This window comes from Cydia pomonella, chromosome 19, assembly GCF_033807575.1.
Source record: "Cydia pomonella isolate Wapato2018A chromosome 19, ilCydPomo1, whole genome shotgun sequence".
Lineage (NCBI taxonomy): Eukaryota > Metazoa > Arthropoda > Insecta > Lepidoptera > Tortricidae > Cydia > Cydia pomonella.
In genome coordinates, this window is record NC_084721.1 from 610,108 (window position 1) to 635,570 (window position 25,463).

Sequence of the window (25,463 nt, forward strand, 5' to 3'; positions counted from 1 at the left end):
AATTCATTGCCGATTTCTTATACATTAAAAAAACATGAAATAATATGAATTATAAATGAATGAAATTCAACATATATTCAAATGTTAAGAATAAGAAAAGTTTTTAAAATTATTAAAAAAAAATAAGAGACGTACCAAAACGCGCCGTTTGTTGTCAAACGCCGATCGCCGATCCGATTATGCTGCACAAACAACGAACGAAACGAAACGAAACAGCTCTTACAATAAAAAGGTACTTAGCTTGCCGTCTCCTTGTCTGAACTTATGTAAAAAGAAATGAGCAACGGGACTGAACAGATATTTCTACCTGATTCCGCGAGCAACCTGCCTCACGGAAGCGAAATGATAAGGTCGATGAGGCCCGGTAATGGAGCGCCGACAATCGACACAACCAATCTTGAGAGTAAGTACTGATTCATTATTTTATTTTGTGCTAGAACTAACTATAAAATCGGCATGTACCTACATTTATCCATATTTTATTGACGCATTTGAAAGAGTAGAATAATTTGATTAAACCTTTACAAGTCCTTTCCCTGACTTTTTCGTTTAAGTATAATATATTTACTTGTAAGCGTTGTGTCTGAAAGCTCACGCAAAATTTGGAAAAACCATTAGTAGGGTACCACCAAAAGTAGGGTAGCATAAACCCGAACCAAGCAATTAGTAAAACTGGCAATGGATTGTTTTTAAATTCACTTTTAATGCATTTTAAAGCTACTGTTAAAGTAAACTGCATTTTTATTTATAGTTCTTATGCTTAACATGTATTGTTACATTTTGTCCAGATGTGTCGGACTTCTCAAAGGTGTGCCGTGTGTGTGCAACTGTCACAGAGCTGGTGGTTCAAATCTATGGTGAAGAGGGCCTGCGCATGAACCTTGCTGATAAAATAAAGAGACATCTGCCTATTAAGGTACTGTGCAAATTATTTTACAATTTGACAATCTTTTTCCATACATTTAATTAATAAATTTAAGATAGTTCAAATTGTAGTTATTGTTTTGCTAACCCTCCAGATATTACCATTTTAGAGCTCCCATATTGCTGAAAGTGTTGGCAAAGACCAGACACAATAAAGTCTATATCTTTAAGAGCCTGGCTTGATTTATACATACAACTATTATTATTATTTATGAATGCACAGGCAGCTTAGAACTGATACATGCACTCATTGTCCTGCACTTGTGTTTTGTCCATTTATAAAATGTTTGTAAAGTCTGTTTTTAAAATAATTCCCTGAGGGTACACTGATTACGGATTTAGGCAAACTGTTCCACACTTTCACTATGTGGTTAGACAGGAAGTGTCGTCTTGGGTTGCTACTACTCTGTGTCCGTGTCAGCTTCAGAGAATGTCCTCTCAGTCTGTCACACATATTCTGAGTGAAAATATCACTCAATATCATAATTATTTGTTTAAAATAGTTTTTGCCGGTCTACACAGAGCAAGCATATGAGTGAGGCAAATTCCTCATGCACAATACGGCCAGTGTAGACGTACCTCAGCCGAGCCGGCGCGCTTGGGCGAGGAAAATGCGCGCGCCGCCTAGGCCGAGGCATGTCTGTATTGGCCGTATTGTGCGCGAGGAATTCGCCTCGCGCGTCTTATGACATCTAAATCTATTTTATTAAAACATCTCACTGGAGTCTTTTGTAGGAACTTTGATCCTTGTTACAGGACATGACTTGGTTTCTGAATTTATAATACTTTAAAATGTCAAAGAACCTCAGCTCGCAGGAGTGTATTTAGAGTAACTGGTGTTCCGTAGGTAACGGAAAATGATGTGCTGCCCCTAGTGGTGTGCTTCCAATGCACGAGCACCCTCCTTGCGACGCACGAGCTGGTGGCGTGCAGCCTGCAGGCCGACGCGGCGCTGCGTACTGCGCGCGCTCAGGTACTAACAACATTCTTAATTAAAGACACAAGACTGTAATGTGTTAGTGTAGTGTGAGTTACTGTATTGGCTCTGTATTGCTATTTACCATGAATAAGTTTCCTCCCAATCCCCAATCAATGTTGATATTGAATTGTAATTCAAGTCTAATCCAATAAGTAATCAACCCAATAACTAAATTGTCATCCTACTTATCATTCTAGATGTTATAAAATTCTTAATCATTATAGCTCTTAGGGGGCGTCCATTAATTACGTGAGGGTTTCAAAGGGGAAGAGGGTCAACCAGAATCTCACTAAATCTCACGTGGGTGAGGAGGTTTTTTTTTTAGAAATATCACGTAATTTTTCAATTAAAAAAATCCTCAATAATTACAGTAAATTGTGACACCTTAATAAAATCGAAACCATATTTCTTCTTCTTTATCGTTGTGCTCATTGCAGAGCGTCGTGGTCAACTGCTGACATCAGGCGCAGATGTTGCTTGCCGTACGATTTTTCGCGGTTGGGGGCCATTCTGGCAAATGCGTTCGGAACCCCTTCATGGCAGATTTGATTTGGTCAGTCCATCGCATAGGTGGCCTTTTGCGCGGTCTTTTTCCGTTTGCTCTACCCTGCACCACTAGACGCTCTATGGAGTCGTTGTTTCGCCTCGAGACGTGACCGAAAAAACTGAGTATGCGGGTCTTTACGAGAGTTGAAAGGCGCTTCTTGATACGGAGTTCTTTAAAGATGGAGACATTAGTCCGAAAGTCGGTCCAGGATATCCCCAGCATTTTCCTCCAGCATCACATTTCTAGGGCGTAGGGCTGCCAGATCGTATAATTCGATACGAATTTCGTATAATCGGACTGATTATCGTATCTATTATGTATAGGTAGTCGTTCGGTATAATTGGATACGAAAAAACGCGAATGGTTAATTCGCATTTCTATTTCAGTACGGGATTAACAGAGACGTATTGCCAACTTGATAATACGATACGGTGACGGTTTGAGCGGTTTTTCTCTTTAGACTCGCCATTTGATCGTTTTGGTGTTTTCTATATATATGATGGATTTTTGTGAGACGTCTTGTACTTTTTTGTGCTGTGTTTCAGCGCTAAGCGATTCATAATATAAGCGATCAATAAGCGATTTTAGTTACTACTTACAAAATACAAGTCGGTGAAGTAAGTAATAAAAAAATCGGGTATAATCGTTTTCGTATAATGCAATCGAATTTCGTATAATTTTTGACGTTGGACTGTATAATCAAGATTTATGTACTGGCAGCCCTGCTAGGGCGTCTATCTTCTTCTCCTCTGTCTTTCGGAGAGTCCGCAGCATATAAGAATATGGGAAAAACGAGGGCCCGTACAAGCCGAACCTTCGTATTGTTTGTAACGTTTCGGTTCTTCCAATTTTTCTTCAACTTATCCATTGCGTTTCTAGTCATACCCATTCGTCGTTTTACCCCATCTTCACAGTCGCCTGTGTTTGATATTAAAGCTCCAAGATAGATGTAGGATTGTACCACGTCACAGTTCGCAATCTTAGTTATTTTAGGCGAGTTTTTGTCGACGTGTTTAATTATCATGATCTTTGTCTTTTTACGATTAATCTTTAATCCAAATTCAAGGCTTACGGATTCCATCCTGTGAAGTAATTCTTCCATATGTGCATGACTAGTTGCAAACAAGGTGGTATCATCTGCATAGCGTAGGTTTGCAATCCTGTATCCGCCAATGGCAACTCCATCCGTCCAGTTTTCTAAAGTTATCCGCATTATGACTTCTGTGTAAACATTAAACAAGAGCGGCGATACTATACATCCCTGTCGAACTCCCGCACTTGGATGAAAATCATTTGACAACACATCATCAGTAGTATCAGTACGCACCGAAGCAGTGCTGTTCTCATACAGCTGTCGGAGAAGATGCACAAGATGTTTGGGACTACCCAATTCTAAAAGAGTTATCCACAGAATAGGCCATTTTACCGAGTCGAATGCTTTTGAAAAGTCAACAAAGCCATAATTAAAAACCATATTATTGGTCCATTTGTCTATTACAGACAGTTTATTGTGGCTAAATAGGCCAATATGTGGTTATGAAAACAATATGTTTGATATGTGCAGCGAGAGCGGCAGGCCGGGCCCTCCCAGCAGCGTCAGGGGCCGGCGCCGGCCGCGGAGGGCGTCGTCGAGGACCCGCCAGACGAGTGAGTATATTGTGCACACTATTATATAAGGGCCATTTTATTTAAAGTTCTTCACTACATTTTTTATCAAATTTTGGAATTTTTATGACATCTCTCTGTCAATCCTGATAGGAGAACAAAATACTGATTTAAACTTTCACGATTTTTTCACATTATTAACCAACACAAACGGGACTTAATCGCGGACGTTTCGAGGACGGCGTTGTCCCCGTGGTCTAGGAGACGAAACGTCGGAGGTAAATTTTAAACTTAATACGCGATTAAGTCCCGTTTGTGTTAGTTAATAAGGAGAACAAAATGTTCCAATTTTCATAAATTTTTATGTTACCATCATACAAAATCTAAGAAAAAAGTAAAAATATTGGGGAACTTTTTTCTTATTAGAATCGAAAAACGCCCGTGATAAGCAGGAATAACATAAAAAATAAAAAAGTGTAGTGTACTTTATACCTATGCAATTAAACCTGCACGAGGCCATGCGCTTGGCGAGGAACAGAAGCCTATGGAGGAATCTGGTCTTCAATAGAAGGACATGATGTCACGATCCTCGGCATTGAGGGGTCGACTGAAGGATGACGTGTACTTTATACTACGTCAGTGGCAAACAAGCATACGGCATAGTAAGCAAGCAGTCTCCATAGCCTATGTACGCCTGCAACTCCAAGAGAGTTACATGCGCGTTGCCTTAGGGTTGGCACTCTGCACCCTCGTTTTTTATTTTATATATATTCTATTTTATATTATATATATTCTATTTTATATTATATATATATTTTTAAGTGGTTCATTAACCATGTGTATTCCTTCGTAATTCTTCCTAACTTGCAACATAGAGGCCCTCTAGATGCTTTGACTGTAATCTGTGGCAAGAAATTCGTAGTTACCAACCACACGTTATCCTAAAAGTATAGCCCATTTAGAACTGAATTGACGACCGCTTTGGCCTAGTGGGTAGTGACCCTGCCTACGAAGCTGATGGTCCCGGGTTCAAATCCTAGTAAGGGCATTTATTTATGTGATGAGCATGGATATTTGTTCCTGAGTCATGGGTGTTTTCTATAAATTTAAGTATTTATACATATTTATATATTATATATCGTTGTCTAAGTACCCTCAACACAAGTCTTATTGAGCTTACTGTGGGACTTAGTAAATTTGTGTAATAATGTTCTATAATATTTATTTATTTAGAAGCACCTTTAGTAACAATATAGCAAAGTTTCTAGGTCGGGACGGTTGGAAGACAAAAATGATTCTTAACTCGTTTTAATTAGGTTTACAAATGGGCAGTCAATTGTGTCGGATGACTTGTTTATTCCAGGGGGTAGTACTGTAAAGGGATACGGCCTATCAGAGGTGGGGAATGTAAACGCTTGAGGTAGATTTCTGAAAATCTATAATAATATTTTTTCTTCAAATCAGTATAATAGAAATATCGACTATCGTTGATGCTTGCCGCTTTCATAATGAATCGCCTGCAGATCTTTATTCCTTCAGCAGGGCGATAGTTCTGAATTCAAATAATCGTTGCCAGAGTTATCTACCACGACACTGTGAAGGTTTCCAACCTTCACAGTACGCAAATGTTGGTATATTCTTGCAGGGAGAAGTAAAATAATACAGGATTTTAAGCCCCGTACAACGCAGTGCCTCATCATTGTTGTAGTGGGCGCTATTACTTATATAGCTTTCAATTTTGCTTTGCTTTGTGTGTATAACTGTCATCTTACTATTTTATAAATTCATAAAGTAAAATTGTAGGAACTTGGATTGTTTCTGAGATGGCATTGACCTCAAATGCCTTTATTATGTTTTTCATTTTAGTTGTGTTAGGCAAGTCTAATATGACTTAAGGGACTTCAGATCGAAGGTCATTGGCGGCAGGGAGCCAATGACCTTCGATCTGAATCCCTTAGGTTTGTAATGGTTTTTGTATATAGTTTATCATATTAACAACAACGGCTTTAAGCAATATGGTATCCCATATTTACTTTAAACTTCACTGTCACTGTTTGAGATACGTGGCATCAAAGTTGAACAATTTTAGGCCAAAAACTGGTTTTCTGGACATATCTATTGTGTTACTTAGTTTAACATTAAAATCTCTGACCAGTTTTTAGAGACGTCAAAGACCAATCCGCATAAGTAGATTTCGTATATGTGAGATCCTTCACAGCGATCGAGTTACAAATAAAATCGGCCAAGTGCGAGTCGGACTCGCACAGTAAGGGTTCCGTACCATTGTCTATAAAAACGGTCACCCATCCAAGTACTGACCCCGCCCGACGTTGCTTGACTTCGGTGATTGGATGAGAACCTCGAGATTAGAAAAAAATATTTATTTTATTCTGTTTTTAGTATTTGTTGTTATAGCGGCAACAGAAATACATAATCTGTAGTAATTTCAACTGGCTAACTATCACAGTTCATGAGATACAGCCTGGTGACAGACGGACGGACGGACGTAAAGGCGGACAGCGGAGTCTCAGTAATAGGGTCCCGTTTGACCCTTTGGATACGGAACCCTAAAAAGGTGTGTTTTTAGACAAAGTTTGAAAAAAATAAAATAAGGATTAATTTCTTTCAAAATTTGGCAGACAAACATGGAAATAAAAGATTGAAGAATCGATAGCCGTTTGTCATATAATTCTATCTGTAGTGCAAATGTAAGAGTGACGGCTCAAAACTCCTTAAGTTCAATGGAAATAACGGCAAGATGTCAGTTTTTATACGCACAAAGCTAAAACGCCAACATGTAACTCGGTACCAACAACAATGAGGCTTAAGTTGTTGTATGGCGCTTAAAATTCTATTAATTTACGTCTCTCTTATTCCAGGGACGTAAAATTTAAAGCGGTAGTTCAGAACGTGCTCGTCAACTATTTCCACACCCTTAACATGGACGAAGGCGACGAATGCCAATTCGCCTGCCAGAAATGCTCATGGAGAGGGAATTCCACAGAACTACTTATAGAGCATTTACACGCGCACCAAGTTAAGCCCGATACTGTCGACAGCTTCATACGACAATATATAACGTTTGAGGAACCGCTAGAGTCAGATGATGATGCAACAGAAGCGCCAACAATCAAACTTAAGCCTCCAGAGCCGCTAGCAGCTCATTGTTGTCCGTTCTGCGACAGTATATTCTCATCAACAGCGCGTTTAGGACTTCACATCGCCGAGCATGTAGAAATCAGCGAACATAGCGCTGTGGAGTGCTGCGGAGCGCTTTATAGCGAACGCTCCCTTTTTATCCAACATGCACTGGACAAGCACGAACGCGCTCCGCCGCCTGGTATAATATGCCGGGCTTGTGGCCAAAAAATGGACTCTCTCGTTACTCTCTCCGAACATATTAAAAACACACACGCTGATGATGCTATTACTCGAAAAAGAACGGACCGCAATCCTAAAAGCAAAGACCAGAAATACATCCCAACTCCATGCCCTGATTGTGGCAAGACATTCTCTAACAAATACAACATGGCTGTCCATTTGCGATCTCATAAAGAAAAATCGGAAAAAATTCAATGCGAACTGTGCAGTAAATGGTATGGTAGTCGCAGCGCTTTGGTCAGTCATGTGAAGCTGGCGCATAGTGGCTTACTCCGCTTCGCGTGTGACATTTGTGGTGAACGGTTCCCTAATCGCACCGTCCGAGCCGTCCACGTCGCCTTACACACAGGGGAGAGGCCACATGCTTGTACAGTCGAGGGCTGTTCGAGTGCATTTAGGAGTCGCGACTCGTTGTTAAAACATTTGGATGCGCATAGAAATGAGCGGACCTACGCCTGTCATTGTGGGAAGGATTTTAAGAGGAGGTGGCATTTAAAAAGACATCTGAAAACGCATCAAGAGAGTTCATTGAAGAAGAAGGAGGAGTCGGATCCAAATACTGACGCAACTTGAATTGTTGTGAGACAAAGTTAAAGAGCTCAAGGTAAGAAGGAGATGGGACGAAAATTATGAAGGCAGTGACGACAGTGTCAGAATAGGTTAACATGAAAGTATTAGATATACAGGAAATATCCATGTAACCGGGACGATTTGTTGCAGAACATGGATTGAAATGACCTCCAAAGTAGATTAATAGTCAACAGGCACCATTCACACCAATGCATGTGTTATGGCATGCACAGTTGAGGTGAGAAGTACCTCACTCCAATAACTAGAGCGTTTGTTGCAGATCTTGGGCAGAAATGACTGAAGACAGTCGCGATCCCGGTGTTAACGGCCAGGCTGATGATGACCGAGCCTCCAGCGACGAGGACGACCGCCCGCTCGCCGCCCTGGCTTCCGAGAAAGCTGACGCCTACACAAACTTCTACAACGCCTTGTTAAACTTTAGAAACCACTTCCTAAACGAACATGACGCCCGCTACCCAGAATATACAGAGTCGAGCGAAAGCGAAGCGGAGGCGAACGGGTCAGATGATTTCGACGACTTGTCCAAGAATAATATGCGACGGGATCGCATGGATGAAGCCACGAGACTCGAATTAGCGAGCGCCCAGACCCGCATAGACGGCAAGACTTACTACACGTGTCGCATATGCGGCAAACATCTCAGCTCCCCGCATACCTACGTGTTTCACACGCGCATACACACGGGCGAGCGGCCGTGCGTATGCCACATATGCGGGAAGCAGTTCAGAGCGCCGAACGGCTTGCAGAGGCATCTCGCGGAGACCCACGAGCGGCGCCGCCGGCACGCGTGTCGACACTGCGATCGGACGTTCGCCAACTCCCAGAACCTGAAACAGCACATCAGGACGCACACGGGGGAGAGACCGTACTCGTGTACGCTCTGCGGGAAGCGTTTTCGGCAGTCGGGGTCGCTGCACGCGCACAGGAAGACGCATATAGCGCTGCTGCCGTTCCGCTGCGCGCACTGTCCGGCGGCGTTCCGGCTGCGCGCCGGGCTGGCGCGGCACCGGCTGCGGCACTCCGGCGAGCGGCCGCACGGCTGCGAGCTCTGCGGCCGCGCCTTCCGCACGCGCGCCGACCTGGCGGCGCACCGCGCGGCGCACTCGCCGGCGCGCGCCCACGCCTGCCCGCTGTGCCGCGCCGCCTTCCGCTCGCGCCGCGCCCTGCGCCACCACGCGCGCCGTCTGCACCCGCCGCCCGACCCGCTACTACAGGACGATATGGCTAACCGATCATACTTCGTTCTAGCACCTCTGTAGTTAGCTACCTACTGAATTGCATTTAGAAACGATACGGTTACTTTATAAGGAAAGAGAAGAAGACTAAAATAGAGATAAACATGATTGAAGCATAATACCACATTGATTACATTAATGCGTCTATCCTTCCAAAAACTAAGAATCGAATACTTTATTGGCCAATGCGAATAATAGATTGCGTAAAAATTTTTTATGACCTTCTCATGTGATAAAAATTGTTGGAACCCAAGATTCAAAGTCGACCTCCCGATTCCAGAGATGCGGCGCAAAAAAACGAAAACACTCGAACAGAAAAATCAGCGGTCGCTACGCGGCGGCGGCGGCACTGCTCCGCCTGCGGGCTCGGCGTCGCCGCCGGCAACCTGGCCAGACACGTCCGCACCGCTCACGCGCAGACACGCCCGCATACGTGTCAACAGTGCCCCGCCACCTTCTCTAGAAGAGACCATCTCAAAGACCACGAGCGCACGCATGGAAATACCCGCGAATATGTCTGCGACACCTGCGGGGCCCCCTCGCGCTCGGCGGCAGCCCTGCGTATGCACAAACAAAGCCACGGACATCGCCTACACGCCTGTTTGCACTGCGAGGCACGATTCCGTCGCAAAGCGGAGCTTACCGCGCATCTGTCGGTGCATACTGGAGAACGCGCGCATGTGTGTCGGTGCGGCAAGACCTTCCGACTGCGCGCGCAGCTCACGCGCCACGAGCGCACGCACCGGGGCCCGCCGCGGTGACGCACGCGCAGCCCGCCCTGGTGATGGGAGCCCCGCTGAGCTGACGCAAACAGGTCCGGTTTATGTGTTCTCGCTTTAGCTTGCTCTGATGTATCATAAGACTGATTAGTGATTACACATCATTTCTCTTGCCCACTCACTTTTCATTGGTCTATCCATATCCTTTATTAGACATTAGGAATGTGTATACTGTGTCGTGCCCAGCCTGAACATAGAATTTAGTCATTTCATAAAATTAGTTATTGTATTCGCTCCGTGCATGACTGTGGCGCCGCCTTAGTGGGTGTGGGCCTGTCGGGCATATTGCTCATTTAATAGTTGGCAGCTGCCAAATTCTATTGAGATGCCGTTGCCGTCCCACGAAAGTTCATATTTTCACCAAGTCGTACGTTAGCGTCACTTGTATTTCCCCCACCACCAAGTTCGCTCGTAGCCATTACTCGAATGTTCTATTGAAGTCGAGGTTTTATGCTTCCTCATTTATATTTTTACTAAAATACTTCTGTCCGTTTCCTCTAATGGATACAACTGTAGTAAACTGAAATAAATGTCATATACCAAGAAAAAGTGACCAAGGCCTCCAGTGCCCCAGGCTGGAATCGAACCAGCGTCCTCTGCTATCGCGGCAGGTGCCTGAGCCACTCGGCCACCGGGGTCACGGCAGCATTGGTCGAATTTTTCCAAGTATATGCATTTCTTACTGAAGGCTTACGGCGCCCCCTAGCCATCTCTAAAGTAGAACAGTATGGTTCATACCTTCTAACTGGATCAACTCAGGTGATACCGAGCTATCGAGAGAGATGGCGTTGCCAACCAATACTATTAGAAGTATTAGAACAAATTAAATTATTTTTAGAAAATATTTTAATTTGTACCTACAAATAAAAGCAAGTTAGTATAGGTACCTCGTCCAGTGATGGTCTCTATGACAGTTCTGTTTTATGTGGAGCAGCTGGCACGTGAACATTTGGGAAACAATACTTATTAATTTATTTACAAATGTAACATTTAAGTAATAAGTACCTGGGCGACCGAGCTATGCTCGGTTATAACTATTTATTGTAATATGGTGGTGTATAGGTGATAATCTTAACTACATTTTTTTACTAAATTAAACTTGTCTAAAACAAAAGTTAGTCACCGGGCGGGATTCGAACCCGTAACACTGGTTGTTTCTTGCCGCCCGCGTCTGAACCCGCTGGACCAGACGGACAGTGGCCTGCGGGACGAAATTAGCGACCATATTCGGCGTCGAAAGAAAAACGCATGAAAACTCGAAAACACGCGTTTTCTCAAACATAAGACTAATCTAGATCAATTGTTTACCCCCAAAAACCCCCATATACCAAATTTCAGCGAAATCGTTAGAGCCGTTTCCGAGATACCTGAAATATATACAAGAATTGCTCGTTTAAAGGTATAAGATAAGTTGTTGGCAAAAATTTAATTTTTGGTACAAGCTTTTATCGCTGACTGTTCTTTTCTTTCCAAAGGCAACGAATACTCATCGAGATAATTCTAAAAACTCCAAACACAATTAGGTTGTTTTATCACATAATTCTTATGGCTACCTTCTGTCTCCATCATCAGATCAGCTCGAAGGTACCATAATATTGCATTGTCACCCAACTTACATACTTACTCGTATATATGCAAATTTTCAGCATCGTCGGAAACCGGAAAGTAGGTCAAATTTATCTTGCCAGATGTGAAAATCGCCTCTCGCTTTTAAATAAAATATCGAGAATTTGTAGTAATTATTCTTCTTCGTTTGAATTTTTTTTATCTCACCCATTTAGGTAAACATTTTTTTTTTCAGTCATGCAGAAATCTTTATTTATACGGCGCAAAAATAATAAAATTTTCGTTCCCCATTCAAACCCGGCGTACTGAACAACCTATTACATTAGGACATGAAGCAATCATCATCCTCATCCTATTTTTAGGGTTCCGTAGCCAAATGGCATAAAACGGAACCCTTATAGTTTCGCCATGTCCGTCTGTCTGTCTGTCTGTCTGTCTGTCTGTCTGTCTGTCTGTCTGTCCGAGGCTTTGCTCCGTGGTCGTTAGTGCTAGAAAGCTGAAATTTGGCATGGATATATAAATCAATAAAGCCGACAAAGTCGTACAATAAAATCTAAAAATTTAATTTTTTTTAGGGTACCTCCCCTACACGTAAAGTGGGGGTGAAATTTTTTTTTCGCTTCAACCCTAGAGTGTGGGGTATCGTTGGAAAGGTCTTTCAAAACTAATAGGGGTTTTCAAGAAACATTTTTTGATAAAGTGAATATATTCGGAGATAATCGCTCCGAAAGAAAAAAAATATGTGTCCCCCCCCCTCTTACTTTTGAACCATAGGTCCAAAAAATATGAAAAAAATCGTGGAAGTAGAGCTTAAGAAAGACATTAAATGAAAACTATAGCGGACATGATCAGTTTAGCTGTTTTTGAGTTATCGCAAAAAGTTTTCCCTTCATAGTAAAAAGACTTACTTTAATTAGGTACTGATTATGCAAATTTGCCTATTTGTTTAACTCGGGTGAAAGGTACCGTTTCATCCCTTGGTTAACAATTTACTATACTTTAAGCTCCAGTTTAGCTTATTGTGACGGAAGAGTAACTACGGAACCCTACACTGAGCGTGGCCCGACATGCTCTTGGCCGGTTATTTTTTATTATTATTATTTCATTGCAAGTTTGAGAAAAGTACTATACAAATTTCGGCGAGAAATTACTTGCCCTGCAACCCTTCGTTTCCCGTCCTCTATCTATAGTAATGTACTGTAGCACGAAAAACACCTGACAATTGTACTATCGGTCATACGATTTCTACCTAGCCCTAAATTGTTACAATAAACTCCTACCTACCTTATAATTGAGCCTCGATTCGGCCCCAACCAACCTCACCCCTCTTCCAGCTACCGGCGTTGCGAGTTCTGCCCCCTCGTGGTCGCCGGCGCCCTCTACACCAGCCACCTGCTGGGCCGCCATGCCGACCTGGTGTTCCACTGCGACGAGTGCAGCTCGTACATCGCCCGGAGACAGTTCCTCGCGCACATGACCCGGCACGCGCACCAGGTATGATCATCGACATCAGTGTCGGCCCTTTATCGACCACTGGTCCCACTGCTGGGCATAGGCTTCCCTTTGAGTAGGCCACCTGTCCCGATTTTGAACTAATCTCATCCAGATGTCCAAGTGTGAGGTTACGTCATCGAAATAGTAAAGGAGAGCTCATACAATTTCATAATCATAATACTTAAAAGAATTGCTGTAGGTACGTAAATGTGTCATTATGAAAAACGCTAGCGGTACCCCTAGTGGTAAAAAGTGACCTAGGAAAACGCAAACATGGCCAACGGTGCCAACAAAGAGCCTTCAAATCATCCTTTGATTAAGTACAAAACGAACAATGATTGGGCTGAAGAATGTGCACAATGCCCAACTCTTATGTAATTTGGCGATGACTGTATGTCTCTTGTATATGCGTAAGTGAATTAACCGTTAATGTATCCGCAGTACGACGCGGCAGAGCGCCGCGCGGCCCCCGCGCCGCCGTACTCGCCGCCCGCCCCCGCCCCCGCCGCCCCCGCCCCCGCCCGCACCCCCGCCCCCACCACCACCACCGCCGCCGCCGACTCCACCACCACCTCCTCCGGCGGGCTCAGCGACGACGACGACGACGACGACCTTGAACAGATGCCACACCAGCTCGAGGCGATTGAGCGCGAACGTGACAATCCTGATCCGGTTCGGGAAAATGCAGCGCCCGAGCCGAATGCAGCCGCTCGACCGATTGTGATAGCCGAGCCGAACCCTGAACCCGTTCAATCGAGAGCCGTGTGGATCGATGTTCCTGTTGAAAATCCTGTGCCCGCTCAACTACATCAGCGGGCCGAGTCGACTGCGCAGGTCGAAGAGACGAATGAGCCTCAGCCCAAGAAGACGCCGGCCGTCCGCCAGTGCCCCCTCTGCCCCAAGACCTACACGGCCTCCTCGAGCTACTTCTACCATCTCAAGTACACGCACGGCCAGAGCCGCGAGCACGAGTGCCCGACCTGCGGCCGCCGCTTCGGCACGCGCGGCGCGCTGCGCGGGCACGCCGCCCTGCACGAGCCCGGCCGGGGCTGGCCGTGCGACCAGTGCGGGAAACTGTCCCGTACCCAAGCCGGCCAGTATATACACGCGCAGACGCATAAGGGTGAGAAAGTGAAGAAATTCGTGTGCGCGGAGTGTGGCCGAGCGTTCCGCTGGCGCACGGAATTCAAACGCCACGTCGCCAGACATGCGGCGAATCGTACGCACGCGTGCGAATGCGGTCGTGCGTTTTCAGTGCGGGCGGATTTGTTAAGACACGCTCGCACGCACAGGCGCGCTGCGCACCCGTGTCCGCACGCGGGCTGCGGCGCGACGTTCGCGCAGCCGCGCTACCTGCGCGCGCACGAGGCGCGCAAGCACCACGCCGCGCCCGGCAAGGCGCAGGCGCAGCGCAAGTCTGCTTAAACTCGCCGTTTACAGCAACCGTACTCCACCGGGCTTGTTTAAGTGGCCCGCCAGGTGATCCTGGTCCTGGTATACCTGGTGCGAACGTAAAGACGGATTTGGCTTGTAGTACCCGGAGGAGCTACGAGGCAAAACCGTCTTAATGGCCCTCATAAAAAAAGGTTGAGTATGGCTGGTTTAGAGCATACGTCTACTAAAACTAGATTACATTCCTTTCTTATGTTACCTAAGGTATAAGTATAGTATAACCGTTTCGATTTAAATGATACACGCTAAACTAGAATTTCTAATGCCGGAGAGTGACACTCAATATTGTTGCGGGGTCGACCCTCTTCTTCAGTCAATCTCTTCTAGTGGACGTGTGCTCGCCGATGCATCATTTCTATTAATATAATTATTTGTGTGCCGCCGACTGAAAGCCGATCAGTATAATCAATGTACCGATTTATATAGATTATAGTCTTCACACAAATGTCCGAGACTCCAGTTCGAAAGTATATGGTATGGCTAAGGTGTTCTCAAATATCTGGACAAAGCCTCTATTGTCAAGGCGCTAGAGTGCGTGTTCAGATATTTTTGAGCACCTCGGTCGGCCCAGTATCAACATTGACCATAGGTAATAAGATTCACAAGTAAACAGCGTGAACGATGCACGATTATCTCGCTCTAGACACTTGTATGAAGACGCCCCACGGAACGTCTCTAAACTCAAAAATTAAACGTATTCTTCTAATTGTGACTTAATGTTTGTTAGTAGCCAAAGATATACAGGAATAATTTCCGCTTTGGCAGAAGTATTTGTTATGAACGGGAGATCTAACCCTTTTCCAGGCCGCACCAAACCACAATTTATTTTCAAAAATTCAAATATGCTTCAATTGATCAAACTTTGATGATTCATTTGGAGACCAGTCACATCTCCCGAAAGTCTAATCTGATTTGAACCTTAAATCGGAACGCTAAAGTTGAAATTCTATTGGCGCGTGTGTGGTCGATAAATCGTTCTATGCCTGGAAAATGGTTAATATTAGTTGCACGGCATCGCGCAAGGCGTATGATTCGTGTTTAGTAAGTATAAGTATACAGGATGCCTCCTACTTTGGGGCTATAATATAATGGGTCTCAATAGCAAGACGGCAGACCCACTTTATTGTTATTTAAACCATTTTCTTTGGGTGTAATATTTTCGTTATTTTATTTGCTTTTTGGAAATCCTGAGGGATACTGAAAAGCTGCTGATTATGATTAGTGATTAAGTTCTGTTGCAATTGTTTCTCAAAATTCTATCTTTGTTATTATTTAGTTTATAAGTATATGAATGTGATGTGATTTAGAATCTGATTCTGTCAACATAGATGTAAGACTGAATATTTAATAAGTGTCTAATCATAGGAACGCTTGGTAAGAATAAAATACTCCTTTTCGGCATTATATCGTTTTATTATATTAATAACACTTATCAGTACTGATAGTCTTGGATACACATGGTAATATGCAAACTTACAATAACTCGTTTCGTCTGGCGTCTTTGGCAGTTTATGTAGCCTTTGCCTGTTTGATTAGATTGTAAAATAACTAAGTTTATATTCGATATTGCTCTATCTATATTATCCGCAAGCCAAACTGACGACCGGGGCCGTAAAACTTCACACTTGCATTGGCAAGAATGAAAGAGATGGTAATATGATCCAGATAATATCTTCAATATCACGAGTGACCAATGAAATTTGCTGATATTGCAGGTAGCAGAAAAACTGATCTCATAACAAAGGAGCGTAAAGCAAAGTCGAATAATTGCCCTTGCAAGAAGACGAAGTAAACATTTTAAACGAAGTTACGAGGGTCATGCCAAAAGAAATTAGATACTCAAAAGTTACCGACTTTATTCTTTATTACAGCTATCTATTTTTTCGAAGTAGTCACCGTGAACACGTATACACTTTTCCATCCGTCTAAACCACTTAGAAAATACCGATGACCACTCTTCTTTAGATACCTCAGAAATTTCATAATTATACGCAGCCAGGGCATCTTCTTTGTTCTCAAATCGCCTTCCTTTTAATTTTTCTTTAATTTTGGGAAATAAGTAAAAATCGCAAGGGGCTAGGTCGGGGGAATATGGCGGGTGGGGCAAGATAGTCACGTTTTTTGAGCTGAAATAGTCAAGTGTTCTAGCAGAAGTGTGAGGGGCAGCGTTGTCATGGTGCCAGAGCAGGTGCTGAGTTCCCGATTTCGGCCGCTTGTCACACCAAGCTGACAGTACTCTGGGGGCACAAACTGTCACATACCATTCAGAGTTGACTGTCCTTTGATCTTCTAGCACTATCGTAGCAATATGTCCCGTCTTGCAGAAAAATGAGGCAATCATTTGTTTTTGTGTACTTCGGGTTCGGCGACATTTTGTTGGCGTCGGCTCATCTTCAAAACACCATACTGTGGACTGCCGCTTTGTTTCGGGGTCGTAGTTATATAGCCATGTTTCGTCACCTGTAAGTATATCATATACATTTTTTTTCTCGCCAGCGTCGAATTTATCTATCATAAATTTGCACCAATCTACGCGGCGGTCTTTTTGCAAATCGGTGAGTTTGTGCGGCACCCATCTTGAACAACGCTTATGAAGGGCCAGATGATAATGAATTATAGTTTGCAATGCTGCTGATCCAATACCCAGCTCACGCTCGAGCTCTGCATATGTAATTCGTCGGTTCGCACGAACATTTTTTTCCACAGCCTGTACGTTTTCTTGAGTGACTGCGGTTGGCGGCCGTCCGGTCTTCGCCTCATCTTCAAAGGTCTCTCGTCCCCTTTTAAATTCAGCAAACCAATTAAAAACAGTTGCACGTGAACAAGCAGACTCGCCAAAAGTTGAAACTAAAAGTTCAAAACACTCTTGAGGTTTTAAACCTTTTTTAAAATCATAATAAATCATAACACGAAAATCACGTCGAGTGAGCTCCATTGTTGCGAAAATTTCCCTCCAAAATTACCCAGAAAAAAAATAATTAAAAAAGGAATCCTAACATTTTCCGAGTGTTCCATATTTGAATTTATTAGCAAATAACCTACCTTTACAATGGTGTATAACTGGCCAGTATCGATCAAATGACCATAGAGTATCTAACTTCTTTTGGCATGACCCTCGTACGTTGATATGCACACAAAACATTACTTATAACGCCCGGCTCCGAGCGGCACGGTCCACATGTATAGACTTGAATTAACCTGTTTTGGACCAAGGCGAAGGCGTGCGTCCAGTCCAAAGCCTTAGGGTGCCTTTCGACCAGAGACGTGCTATGCTTGTTATGCTGTTTTCATTCATTTGAAACGCAGCTACAGCTACGTTTCAAATGCATTAAAACTATAGCATAGCACATCTCTGTTCGAAAGGCACCCTAATGTTCATATAAAAATTCTAAATATGCTAATGACAATGTTTAATAATAACACTTGTATGAGAAATATTTGAAAGAATGAATACATTGATTAACATTTAACGCCACAGCAGGTTCATCATTTGTTGTAAGATCACAATCTTACACTACATCGTGGAAATACACTCAATTACTACACTCTACTAACACAAACTCAAATTGAATTTACAACAATTTGTGTTTAGACTTGTTACGGGTGGTAGAGTATATTAAATGTAATTCACGTTGAATTTTAAGCAACTTAAATATATTAAAACGGATCACTCGGGTATTTTAGGTCGAAAATTGCTCGAAACATTTCACTACGTATCTTGACTACCTCGTATTAAAATACGTGAGTGACCCGTTTAATATAGGTATTTAATGTCTGTGTCTCACAGAAACTTGTGTTTAGATAAATGTCTACGGGACGAACACAAACAAAATAAATAAAAAAGGTCTAATTAATAAAAAATATGATAAAAATGATTCAATGCATGTTTTGTACATAAACTTACTACTACTAACATTTATATTTATCAGTTATCACATTAGCTTACGATAACTAGTATTAAATAAAATATATTTATGACTTTTAAATCAATAAAATTTTAACTATATATAAACTCTAAAGTAAAGGATGGTCCTGTTTATAAAATGTTAAAATGACCTTCAGGTTTTGGGCTCGTTTCTAAGAAAGTCATTTTCATATCACTTTCAAAACCCAAGAATTTTTTTAACATGGACTTGGCCTGTATACGAGCAAAACTTATACATTACATAGATAATTTATTAGAAAATCATGGAAGATCACAACATAATCTCGAATAGCCTGCCTATTTTAAATTATTGTCTAACGAAATACTTTCTCAATTGCTCAGCAATTAAATAATTTGAGCTACTTATTACGCCAAACAGGTTGTGCGCGCTTAATACTTTTTTGAAGACATAATTTCGTGGACCTCGTTAGTGCGCACATTGGCAGCATTCCAGAGTGCCTTCAAAACGCCATATACCCGAATGTTTGTTGAACCCAGAGGAAAGCGATAGCTCCCAGTACGTACTATTGACCGGATTTTCGGGACGTCAGCGATTCGAATCCTGATTTTTTTACTTTCGCTCGATAGAAAAAAATCACGAGCATAGATCTTAAACCCAATTTAAAAAATTGTAACAATTTATGCACAAAATCTAAAAATATGAAACTTGCTTCTAAAAATGTTTTATTTTTTATTTTTCTCTTATTATTTTATATTACTTACAACATATTAAAATTAAAAAAACATGATATCCGCGGTCCCGAGCACGTGCATCCGTCTCGCTCACGTTTACACTCAGTGAGAGTGAGAGAAGAACACGAACATACGGGGCATTAAGTCAACGACACTGATAGAATGCCCCTTCCCCTTTGATGTTGAATATGCCTATATTTGAGATCTAAATGGATTGGTTTGTAGTATAAACAATCCAACCTCTCAAAAATTACAAATTTAAATAAACGTTAAACATTATTGCTTTAATTAATAATAACATTAATAACTAGTTAAAAATTGCTAATCGAAATATACATATAGATTAATTGCAGAGAACTTACAAAATCTAAATAAAGAAACTATACCAAGGTGCATTGGGATAACTTCGAAAGCGGGGTAATTTTGAAAGTTCCAAATATCTACTACACCAGCTACTATATAGGTACTAAGTGTAAGTGTTAAAAAAAATAAAGTCATTTATTGTCGCAAAAAATAATTAAAGCAACAAAAACCAAAAAAGACGCACAAAATGGACAATAAGGTGTAAGTCCAATAGGATTGTTAAAGTGTTGCCAAAGTACCAAGTGGTTTAGTTACTAGATATCAGCATTTTTAAAAAACAATCCCGCTTTCTAAGTTTTCCCAGTCGACCTTATTTAGGTTTATATTGCCGAAATGAGTCCCATCTTTCTTGCAGGACCTGTGGCACAATGAGATAGACTTTTCTATCTATAAATGCATCAAGCTGCAACCGCGCGTTGTTTTATATGCTTCATACTAAACTACTATAGTTCAGCCCACCATATAAAATTATAGCTAAAGTTTGAATCTAGTTGTATTCATGTTCATTAACGGGACTTATTATACCCTAGCGGCCCTCAATAGATGGATGGATGTCGTAGTTAGTGGTAGCGATAACACTACAGGGAGTGCAGGGCATTATGAACGGTAGTTACTACCATTTGGCCTAAAGAAATGTTGATGTTTGCTTTTAGAACCAAAACGCCTGAAATTATACCTTTTACATGAAGTTGTTTAGCTGTCCTTATTCTACCCTAGCACTTCTCAATATCCTGCGGCCTCGTCCGATGCGCTCTCCTCGCCTTCCACCGGCGGCGTGCCGGTGGCCGGACCCGTGCACACGGCGACGGCTCCCACGATACATGAGACACATGGATACACGGATGTTCTCGAGTTTCAGAGTGGGGAAGGCGGCGTTATGAATTGCAGATACTCTCATTTGGTCTAAAGAGCGTTCCAACATGTCAGGTACATAATGATGTATCTGACCGCATTATGATATTTAATTATCTACTGAAACAGCTGTTCTCGAGCTGGTGGTAGCGCAGTTTTAGAGTGGGGCAGACGGGGCGTTATGAATTGCAAGGTCTTCCATTCGATCTAAAGAGCGCTCCAACATACCAAAGGCAATAAAAGAATTATTCAGAAGAGACACTCAAAGCTGCCATGAATTTTCGTTAACTGATATTTGTTTTTAGAACCAAAATGCATGAAACGTTAGGTACTGTTTGCTTGGCTTATTCTATGCCTCCTAGCGCTCCTCCTCGATGTCTTGCGGAGTGACCTGGCGCGCGCGCCGGGCGTCCATGGGCGGCGTGCTGGCGGGCGGGGCCTCGTTGACGAGGCGCTGCCGCTCGCGGAACATGGACACGCGGATGTTCTCGAGCTGGTGGTAGCGGCACAGCTTCAGCGTGGAGAACACGGCCAGCCCCACGCACGTGGCGAACGCGCCCCACGCGCCGAACTGAAAACAGGACTACTGTTTGAGTAACTCAACATATCGATAAATAGTACATTACTATAGAGGCCGGGAAACGTAGAGTTGCAGGCCAATTAGATACATACGGCTGAACGTAGCGAAGCCGGATAGAGATACGCGGCCGGCAACCCCGTTTCTCGCCGAGATATGTATAGTGCTTTTCTCAAACTTGCAATTAAAACAAAAAAATGTAGTCAATTTGTTTTGTGGCGACCTACTCGACTCGCCACTCTGCCAGCGGTGTACAACCTTACGCGCGTGAGTCCGCGCGCCTGCGCGATACGCCACCGCCGTTGCTTAGCAACGAATATGCACAACAGATCACCGTACCAAGCTAACTGAAGCTAGTTGATGGTTGGAGGCCAAGACGTTGTGTTACAATTTGACGTTAAAAAACAAAAGAAGGTTGCTTTACAGTCCTAGGTGTGTTAGGAAGTATGAAATTCCTTTACATATCATCTTCACTCATCGCACCTGCTATGTAGTATTTCCGGACCTAATTTGACGTAAGTCATGTCATCATTTCATAGCAAGTTTGAGAAAAAATAATTCTAATGCTTCTTTCTAACGTATTTAGCTTTCCCGGCTGAATAGCATAGCGAACCTAGATAGTGCAAAGTGCAAACAAGGTTTCTTAAAACTCCACATACTAAAAATTGCTGCTTTTAATAGGGAATTACCTGTGCAGTTCCAATTTCCATGTAAAAATTGTTCGTGGAAATGTTGTCCTTTTTATCGATGTCCTGTCCCGCCGCGACGTCACAACTGTAAATAAATTTTTAAAGTGAGTGGTTAAAACAATTCAATAAACATTTTGAATTAGTAAGTATATGCTACTTATAGTTGGTCTGCAACAAGTGTCCAGATAATGATGATGAGTATACAGGCGTCCGTGTTTTTATGCTGCCTCATGAAGATGTCACCCGATGTTCATGATATTTACTTTGTCTGGGTATGGCTGTCTCTGTTAGTAGTACCTGGGGAAGCGGTCAGTGATGTTCCGGCACCAGGTCATGAATCCCAGCGTGACGGCGATGGCGGCACAGATAACCAACGCACAGAGTAGCGCACAGCCGGTAGCCTCCAGGAAGGCTGAGAGGAAAGAGCTGTCCTTGTCACGGTACAGTAGCATGGATAACCTGTAAAGTTATATATATAAGTCTTATATAACTGAGTCTACATGTGACGAGTGCCCTGGTAGTGCGCCTTTTCTAATCCCCTAGGAAAGGTACGCGGGTAATTAGCGGGTCTTTTGTGTTTATGAAATCTGGAAGCAATTAATAATATCAATTGGCTAAACTAAAAGACGTTTTTAATGGCGTCAGTATACTGTGTGATATTTATTATTTATTTATTTAAACTTTATTGCACAATATAACAAATAAAGTACAAATGGCGAACTTAATGCCTAAAGACATTCTCTACCAGTCAACCATCAGGCTAAACAGAAACAGTGGTACGTGCAGGCATTAAACAAAAAAAAAAACCAGAATAAGTAACTTAAAACAAGCAAAATAGCGATAAATAATATATACTAACAGTAATAAACTTACATAAATATACTATAATGAAATATACATATATATATCTCAAATACATATATACATACATATATATTTTGGATTTTTGGTTAACAACCGGTTATTTTTTTTACCATGTGACAAATATTTACTGCTGCTGAAATAATTATTACATATATATTAATTTATCATTTATATTTTGAGATATATATTTTTTAATAATTTTAAGATATAAATAAATTAAAATTTATTTAAGAAAATAGTTAAATTTGAACATTGACCCGCCATGGTATCTGGCACGTCGCCTGCCCCATTTATTGCTGTATCACTACCAACCTGTATATCTGCACAAGACACACGACGAACAAGAGCACCCCGATGGCGATGACGTAGTTGCAGTATGCCATGGAGGCCCACTGGACATTGAACTGCCCGTCCGTCTCTTGCCATTCGCCCCCAGAGAAGAGCAAGCAATGGCCACTGTGCACATGAGAAATTATCAGTTTGTTATACAGAGAATAAAGAAATTACACCACAGTATTCAGAGTTGAATTTATTGTTTTCTTGTAGAAATGAGAAAATATAAAAATTTGTAATATATACAAAAATTATACTGTCATGATACTCATGATATGCAGGGTAACATGAACAATTAAAAATAAATGAGAAATCGACATCAACAACTTTAGCCTTTTAAGGTTTACTTCAAGTCTAGGCTCGCAAATATAATATATTAGTTTCTATGTGAATTTTATAATGGCATTTGCCCTTGATTAAATAATTGATAAAACATTTAAGTGATTAAAGCAGTGTTTTAGCAAAATTTTCATATCAAAGCAGTCATATCATAATAGCCTTATGCCTACATGTTGTACAGTCAGCGTCAAATACTTTGTAGCAGTCAAAGTGGCCAAATAGTTTGGTACACCATACTAAATATATGGTGTACCGGACTATTTGGCCACTTTGGTTGCTAAAAAGTATTTGACGCTGACTGTACACACTAATGCAGTTTATGCCCTTCATCAGATTCTGACCTGTCATTGTCATACTAATGACATATGGGATGTATTTTGCCTTGTTAAGCTAGTGTCTCAAAAGAAAATTGAATGCAAACATGTACCATCATGCTCCAGGATTGTTATGCCATTTAGGATCCTAGATAGATTGGACGATCAATACTAGTGCTATGGTTGTCAATTTAGCTGGAACCCTGAATGGCTCAACAATCACGGGACATGACTGTACCTTATATTATTAATTATCGAATTCCATTATCAAAATTATTTTTCTTTAAGAAGCCATTAGCTGTATTGTTTAGAAATGTTTAGAAATTGCTCCTGACTAATCAGAGACAGCACTCAAACTTAAACAAATTATTTGGACACACATTTTGATGTTAAATCTATAACCACACAAAAGTCTTTAATGCTTTGAATACATACATTGGAACTTAACTAGTAAACTTTTGACCAGTGGTAATGTGTAAATATAAAATGAACTAAACATTGGTATGTAAATTAATTAACTCTTCAAGTGGCATATGTCATTTTTGAGTTATTAGAACTTTGATTTAATTCTAAATTAATTAACTCTTCAAGTGGCATATGTCATTTTTGAGTTATTAGAACTTTGATTTAATTCAATTAGTCAAATTTGAAATTTAAATGACATAATCGGTCAGGAGTCGACCTACCAGCCTACCACTCCAAGGGTCAAGTGGCATATGTCGTTTTTGAGTTATTAGAATTTGGATTTTATTTCAATGATTCAAATTTAAAATTTAAATGACATAATCGGTTGGAAGTTGACGGCCTACCACTCCAAGGGTTAAAGTCTGGCAAACTCCTGCATTGGGAATGTCTAGTTGAAATTTATTTTATTGACAGGAAATTAAAATTCCAATAAATCTAAAACGAGGCATAGACTAGCAAAAACTTGCATGCAATTTACAGTACATTGCCGACTACTAAGATAAACTGCATTCTAAAGTTTGATCAGATACCGCAATGTAATCAAAATTGCATGCAAGTTCTTACTAGTCTAAACCTCGCTTAACAACTATGAATGCCACTTTAAATTAATGACAACCAAATTAACCATACAATTGTGTGTGTGTGTGTGTACTCATGGTGTTTTGGGCTCTTAAGGGGGTTTGGGGCTCTTGGTGTTATTGTGATTAAATGGTTTGAAGCTTATCTACGAAACACAAAAATATTAAGCTAACACAAGAAATGTATAACATCAATCAAATATTTTTTATCTGTATCAGAGATAAACTAATGAAACTGCATTGTAGTAGTAATTTAAATTTATCTTTTTTCATACACCAAGGAAAGATATATAGATAGATGGGCGTCAAGAATAAACAAACAAATACCGACTTCAATACTGTTTTGAACGTTTGCACATCGAATTATACGAGATTAAATCTTGTTGATACGATACATACTTAAACTCGTGAACGTGCATGCTCATCGGCACCATGATGCACAGGGACAGGATCAGTCCGACGAAATATCCTGCGATCTGGCTCACCAGCACCACGTTTGTTAGAGCCATGGTGACTCTTACACTAGTGAATAATAACCAAGAATTACGGTTTCACATAAAGAGACGGTAGGACGCGATACTTTTGTTGTTTAATATCTGTTACGGATTTAAAGATAAGCAGGTAACCAATCTACGCTGGATGAAAAATAAATACAAGTAATACAACACTCACTACGTTGACAGTTCGTTGACGTCTGTCCCAATGACAAAAACAATGAGTTCGGCGCAATGTTTCCAACACTGGAAAAAGGAAACAGCGGTTTTTATAGTACCTTAATGAAACATTGCGTTCTAGTTTACGTAATAATATTTTTCTAAATTCATAATTGTTACTGACTACTTGTACAAAAAATTTAGGAGTTAGATTAAATAAAAGTAAAACTCAAAATTTTAAAATTTTTCATTATGAAAACTCCTA

General features: G+C 41.5%; 2 protein-coding genes across 2 annotated transcripts; one reads left to right on the forward strand and one right to left on the reverse strand.

The window, feature by feature from the left end:
* Positions 1-75: 75 nt before the first annotated feature.
* LOC133528133 (zinc finger protein 628-like) lies at positions 76-15,954 on the forward strand. The gene is made up of 6 exons (XM_061865375.1): positions 76-403; positions 789-916; positions 1,772-1,897; positions 4,015-4,097; positions 12,942-13,101; positions 13,543-15,954. The coding sequence occupies exons 1-6, from the start codon at positions 277-279 to the stop codon at positions 14,524-14,526; spliced, it is 1,608 nt and encodes a 535-aa protein (XP_061721359.1). The 5' UTR covers positions 76-276; the 3' UTR covers positions 14,527-15,954.
* On the reverse strand, positions 15,946-25,331 carry LOC133528132 (transmembrane protein 179). The gene is made up of 5 exons (XM_061865374.1): positions 24,945-25,331; positions 22,829-22,972; positions 21,950-22,111; positions 21,653-21,737; positions 15,946-20,957 (listed from the first exon to the last, which is right to left on the reverse strand). The coding sequence occupies exons 1-5, from the start codon at positions 25,052-25,054 to the stop codon at positions 20,745-20,747; spliced, it is 714 nt and encodes a 237-aa protein (XP_061721358.1). The 5' UTR covers positions 25,055-25,331; the 3' UTR covers positions 15,946-20,744.
* Between the last annotated feature and the right edge of the window lie 132 nt (positions 25,332-25,463).